Source organism: Corylus avellana, chromosome ca3 (genome assembly GCF_901000735.1).
Source record: "Corylus avellana chromosome ca3, CavTom2PMs-1.0".
Taxonomy (NCBI): domain Eukaryota; kingdom Viridiplantae; phylum Streptophyta; class Magnoliopsida; order Fagales; family Betulaceae; genus Corylus; species Corylus avellana.
This window is the reverse complement of record NC_081543.1, coordinates 28541488-28548339: the sequence shown is the minus strand read 5'-3', so window position 1 is coordinate 28548339 and position 6852 is coordinate 28541488. Positions and strand designations below refer to the sequence as shown.

Sequence of the window (6852 nt, the reverse complement as noted above, 5' to 3'; positions counted from 1 at the left end):
GCGCCAAAGCCGCCACGTCATGCGCCCGCGCTGCCATCTCAGCACTCGGGTAGGTCCCAAGCCATATCCTTGTCTTCTCATTGGGCTTCCGCATTTCGGAAACCCACTTGTTGTTGTTCCTCCTCCTAACCCCGCGATACACCGGGTGCCTCGTCTCCTTGAATTTCTTCCTCCCCGCGCGCCTCTTGGGCTTGCTGGAAGCCAGTAAAACTTCTTCGTCCGAGTGGTGGCCGGCGTCGGACAAGGAAGAAGCGCTCTCCGGGTTCTCAGTCGGACACCCGAATGGATGAGGGTCTGAGTATCGGGTGAAGATATCCATTTGAGAGTGAGTTGCGTAACTGAAAGGGCAATTGTTTTCAAGTGATTTTGATTTTGTTGGTCCTGAAGAAGGCAAGGGAGTGAGCGAGACAGAGAGTCGTCCTTTATGGCCTCGGTGTAAGTGTAAACCGTCAACGGTATTCTGGAGGCTGCGGCTTAGACACGGATAATCCGTGTCATGGAATTGTGTATTTTTATAATGCTTAATTAAAAGACTTAGAGTCCTAGGTTTTGACTGCTTGTTCCTTGGTGTGTCTGTCTTGGACTTCTCCTCCTCCAGCTGGCATATCTTAGTAAACCAAGTGTTTATGACGTGGCGTGACTTGCCTGCTCTAAATAGCACGTTTTTAATTTCGTCCAGTAATTTTAAATACACAATTCTTATTTTACTGGTCTAATAGTATGTGAATTAGATGAATGTTATAACCTGATCGAGAAAAAAATGTATGACTTGGGTAATTAAAGTCAAGTTAATTTTCAAAAGTTTTCTTACCTTTGTTAAAAGAAGAAGGAAAAAAAATTAAGGGTCAATAATCTTGTTTTTTTTTTTATAATTTTATGGCTCCACCCTCAGATAATTATGTGAATTGTCAAGCTCTTGAATTTATTAGTCTTTTCATGCATGCACCAAATTAGATACTGTTTACAAGCTTGAAAGTGAAGGGAAGGCTAATCTGCTCTTGTTCACACCAGATACTACTGTTGACACTTGAAAGTTAAACCAAATATCAGGTTGTGTACGAGGTTTCGCACACGCATTCTCATGGATCACGTGGGCTTTCTAGAAAGAATTTTCTGCTTGATCCACGTGGATATTAAGATGGGAAGCTGGCTAAGATATTGGCTTTGGAGGGAATTTGGAATGGGTTTGATGGAGGGGTCCTCGCAGTAGCTTTACCTCAAGAAAATGGCTGATGACAGCTAGATTGACCTAAGTAACCATGCAGTACGTGTACCTACTGAGGTAGGCTAAAAGGGGAGGAGAAGCTTAAGAGGATTGTGAATCAAACATAAGATTTGAAGATTATTTTTAAAAGGGAAATGTTAGGTTTTTTTTTTGGAGTTTTTTTTTTTTTTTTTGTCCTAAGTGTTAAATTATCAGTTATCCTAAAAATTTAAGCTTATAAGAAGAGGTAAATTTAATCATTTAATCAACACTTTAACACTCTTCCTCATGTGTGGACTCTAACTCCCTTTTAATAGATGAGGCCCAACACGTGAAATTTTTAATTTTAAATGAGAGGTGATTTAAAGAAGTCAAGGTTTGAGCAAATCACTTTTCCTATCAAAATATTAAAGGCCCAACACGTGAAATTTTTAATTTTAAATGAGGGGTAATTTAAAGAAGTCAAGGTTTGAGCAAATCACTTTTCCTATCAAAGTATTAGTTAAAGGCCCAACACGTGAAATTTTTAATTTTAAATGAGGAGTGATTTAAAGAAGTCAAGGTTTGAGCAAATCACTTTTCCTATCAAAGTATTAGTTAAAGACCCGTAAGGAAGATATCCAGATGGGGTTGGCCCAAACACTGTTCATCACCGTTTCCCAAGAAAATCAATATCAAAACATTCTAACTTTTTCACTTTTAATATCAAATCATTCACTTTTTATTATTATTCAAATAAAAAAATCACTACAAAATAAAACTTTTTCATTTTTTCATACCACTTTTTCATTTTTTTTTTTATACCAAACATTCTTACTTTTTTTCACATCAATCTACATCAACTACAGTATTTAGGCCATCCCATTTGCCAAACACCCCCTAAATTAGCAGTATTTGCCTTATCCAAGCATCCAATCAAGCTAAGACCACGTTAATATAAGATTGACCAAAGGAAAGGCACTTGTATATATGCTCTCATGCCCAACCCCCAAATTTTCATTCTCTCGTTAATACTTTTATTGACTTAATAAGCATAGAAGGTGGTGTTGCTGCCTCTCACCCCTCCCCTCCCCTTGCTGTGCACCGTTCTAACATTTGGCTGTTTTGCAGAGATCCCGAATTAAAGACTAAGTGGGCGTAGTCACTAGTTTATTTTTGGCATTAACAGGATAAATGTTTGGTTTATATCTTTGGTCAATTTTTTGTCCATCTTCGTACAAGAGATGGACAAATCTACGATTGCGATCTATGGGACCCATATGTAGCTCTCACAGATTTAATAATAAATTTGCAAAAAGAAATGAAGTTAATATTTTTCTTATATTTTCATCTCATCCTACAAATTTAATAGTAAATTCATCCATTTACTATTGAGATACTGGATATGGTTACTGAAGAGAGCGGAAGGTTGGGAGAAAAGCATAGGGTTTTTTTTATTTTTTTTTGTTGACATTCCAAGCTTGCTTATACTGGATATGGTTACTATACAGTAATTAGTAAAAAAGTGTTAATTAGATACTGGATATGACGAAAAATCTTTCTGTAATAATACAACGATTTTTTGCCTAGGAAAAAAAATAGTAAGACAATTGAAAAAATACACTGATGAGAAGGAATAATATCAACCTATCCCACGGGTCCTACCCAACCCAATTTGATTTTTTACATCTTTTCTAAGCTAAGAGCTCTGTGCCTGTGAAAAACACAGGAAAAAATGAACAGAAAGACACACTTTTGTATGCACTATCTAAGCAAACTTTTCCGAACTCTGTCCAAACTCTATGATTAGACTGAGAAACTCCATAAAGAAACTTCATGAGCATTGCTTTCCATGTCATCCTTATCTACAAAGGGAGGAGGAGAAAGAAGAAGCCCTTCAGCCATATTCACCAGCAAGCCAGGCATGTCAAACACAGCTTCCTCATCCATATACATCACACTTTCTTGGTGATCATGATGATCCAAAACTATCTCTCCGCAATTCTCCTCAACAAGTTGATCATCATCATGACTCGGTCGGAAGCCCTCCGCAGCCTCCGCCGCAGCCCTCCTTATCTCTCCGGCATCCGTTGAAGCCGGCATACGCAAACTACAAGCCGAGTCGGCGAAGTTAAGACAAGCAGAGGTTCCTCTAAGCGCCAAAGCCGCCACGTCATGCGCCCGCGCTGCCATCTCAGCACTCGGGTAGGTCCCAAGCCATATCCTGGTCTTCTCATTGGGCTTCCGCACTTCAGAAACCCACTTGTTGTTGTTCCTCTTCCTAACCCCGCGATACACCGGGTGCCTTGTCTCCTTGAATTTCTTCCTCCCCGCGCGCCTCTTGGGCAAGCTGGAAGCCAACACAACTTCTTCGTCCGAGTGGTTACTGGGTCGGCGAGCGGAGGTGCCGGCGTCGGACAAGGAAGAAGCGCTCTCCGGGTTCTCAGCCGGAGACCCGAATGGATGGGGGTCTGAGTATTGGGTGAAGATATCCATTTGAGAGTGAGTAACTGATCAAAGTGCAAGTGTTTTCAAATGATTTTCCTGAAGAGAGTGAGTGAGAGAGTGTCTTTAATTTATAGCTTCGGTGTAAAGATTTATTTTGGTCGCATGGCTGCGGCCGGCTTGGACACGGACACGCGGACTTTGGAGGAGCCCCACGGTTTCAGAGAATTTTTTGTTTTTAGTTTATTTGCTTATTTAATCATTTTTATAATGCTTAAAGTAGCAGGTCTTGAGTCTTGACTGCTTGTTACTTGGTGTGTCTGTCTTGGACTTCTCCAGCTTCAGCTTACATATCATATTAAACCGAAGTGTTTAATTATGACGTGGCGTGAGTGGCCTGCTCAATATAGCACGTTTATAATTCCATCCAGTAATATTAATATTAATGATAAATGCTTGGTTTTTACGTTTTTGTCATTTCTTGTTCATCTTTATAAGAGATAAGAGATCAGAGATAAGGGGATGAGTAAATTCACTATTAAGTTAGTAAGACTTATACGTAGGTTTTACACATTTAATGATAAATTTGCCAAAAAAGAAAAAAAGTGATGACAAATATTCATCTCTTATTTTATTAGACTGATGTGTTAGTCCTCGTCAATCTTTATATTTTTAATAAAGGCTGATTCAAGAGTTAATCAACATGATCAGTGATGCTAGAAGGAAGACCTAGCTATGTCATTTCAAAATTGATATAACTTTTAAATCATTATCAATAAACCACTGATAATTTTAAAACTCATATCAATTTCGGGAAGACACATGAAGCACTTGGGTTTTCTTTCTAGAATTACTCGATAAATACAGCTATAATTCTTGCATTTTATACTTCATTTTAAATTATTGTTCCGATCACTAACTTTTGGCTTAAACGAGATATTAATCCAAGAAAGTGCGTATTTAATTTGTAGAAGTTTTAGCAAGGTTAATCATTTATGAGGTAGCATGGAACATGATGATCACAAAAGTTAAACCTCAAGGAAAGAAGCTGCAGTGTTGAACAAAATGAGAGAGTAAAACCAAAAGAGATGTGCGTAGAGAAGTTGCAACCAAAAAGACAAAATCTCTTTATCCTGAAATGCAGCTCCATATGGGGAGTGAAAATCTGAAAAATACAGCAGCAACTCGTGAGCCCAAGAACAAAAGAAACAGTAGTCAGAAAAGCAAACAGGGGTGGGAGGCTAGATGCATAAGACACGGGTTCATCTAGAAAAATATAAACTGTAGAGTTGACAAAAGTTAGGCTTGTTAAATCACCACTTATCTTAAATGGATGCGTTGATAGGAAGATGTCAATTTAATCACTTAATCATTACTTTAACATTCTTCCTCATGTACGAGCTTAAACTCCCTTTTAATAGGTGAGGTTCAATAAGTGTAATATTTAATTTGAATTGGGTGATTTGACGGAGTCAGGATTTAAACTTTCTGGACCTCTTGCTATGATATCATGTTAAATTACTACTTTTCTAAAAGCTTTAACTTTTAGGAAGAGATAAATTTAATAACTTAATCATTACTTTAAAAATGCTAACATCTTATCCCTTTTGATGTGCAAGAGGAAACAAGCAAGGAAATTACTTTGGAGCAAATGGTTATTTAAGGAGATCGCCATATCGATCTCTCATGGGCTGGGGGTTCAAAGGCTCCTGAAGTCCGAACGAAGGAGTTCTCTCCCATTCGGTCGGCCTGCAGCAAAGTTCTATTTTCTTTTTGATGCAACACATTTCGATATTGACAATCTTAATTCATAATCCAATTTCAAGAACCCGTATCACAATCTTGATCTAGTTTAGGAACAGCTTGGTTAGGAAAAGTGGCGTGAAGACTTAGGCTTCAAAGTTAAGCTTCCAAAATTTTCTGAGACTCTCACCGCCTTAAATGTTGTTAGCAAGCCAAAAATTCATTTATCGAATCAATCTCATGGGAAGGAGGAAAAGGAATTTGTTGAGGAAGATTCTTTGGTAGATTGCCTATCTAGTATTGTAACACCCCGGTCTTATATTGGAAATATGAGAAGAAGCCCACATAGAGTGAGTGGTTTATAAAGATTGTCGTGGGTGCTAAGTCCCACATTGCCTAGTTACTAGGTGAAACTGAGCTTTATAATGAATTATAGGAAAGTTCCAAATTGATTAGTCATTTTTGGGTGATAACGCAGATGTGGCTAGCGCTTTTTCCTGGGTTATTACAAGTGGTTTCAAAGCCACCTAGTAACGTCAAGTCATGTGGTACTGGAGCACTACGTGACGTGACTTTGAGGAGGACGTCAGAAATTTATGTGGTACTGGAGCACTATATGACGTGACCTTGATGAGGATGTCAAGAATTTAAGAGGGAGAGTTTGTAACACCCCGGTCCCATATTGGGAAAATGAGAAGAAGCTCACATAGAGTGGGTGGTTTATAAATATAATCATGGGTGCTAAGTCCCACATTGCCTAATTACTAGGAGAAACTTGACTTTATAATAAATTTTAGGAAAGTTTCAAATTGACTAGTCGTTTTGGGGTGATAGCGCAGATGTGGCTAACGCTTTTCCCTAGGTCGTTACATGCCTAGTTACTAGGTAAAACTAAGCTTTATAATGAATTCTAGGGAAGCTCCAGATTAACTAGCTTTTTTGGAGTAATAATGCAGATGTGGTTAGACTACAAAAAAAAGAATATTTTTTGACGTGACAAACAGTAACTCATGTTTGCCACGTCAAAACATTTTGACGTGTCTAAGTAGACACGTCAAAAAAAATATTGTTGACGTGTTACATATTAACACGTCAAAAGTTTTTGACGTGTCAAATTAACACGTCAAAAAAAAATTAACATTTGTAAATAATTAGGTAATTAACATATGTATTAAAAAACAATTAATTTTAATTGGCATAAAAAATTAAATTTGATTGGATAGGAAAATTAAGTTTATCATATTAGTATAAATTAATTGGTATATATGTATACGTATATATATCACATGCATGCCAATTAATATCACATGTATATATATATATATATATGTTTGTTGTATATATATGCATAATCATTCTATATATTGAATACCAATTAATATAATTATCACCACTACAAGAAACTGAGTCATCAGGGGCGACTCATTAGGGGCGACTATAAAGTCGCCCCTAATACTCAACTATTAGGGGCGACTTTTGAA

The 6852-nt window shown here is 37.6% G+C and overlaps 1 protein-coding gene across 1 annotated transcript; it reads right to left on the bottom strand.

The window, feature by feature from the left end:
- Positions 1 to 2989: 2989 nt before the first annotated feature.
- Positions 2990 to 3850, bottom strand: LOC132176116 (dehydration-responsive element-binding protein 1A-like). Its single transcript, XM_059588244.1, has one exon. It carries the CDS (start codon positions 3677 to 3679, stop codon positions 2990 to 2992), a length of 690 nt encoding a protein of 229 aa, XP_059444227.1. The 5' UTR covers positions 3680 to 3850.
- Between the last annotated feature and the right edge of the window lie 3002 nt (positions 3851 to 6852).

What these genes read in the sequence shown, in the direction of transcription:
- LOC132176116 (XM_059588244.1), bottom strand. Translation starts at nt 3,679, where the DNA reads ATGGATATCTTCACCCAATACTCAGACCCCCATCCATTCGGGTCTCCG.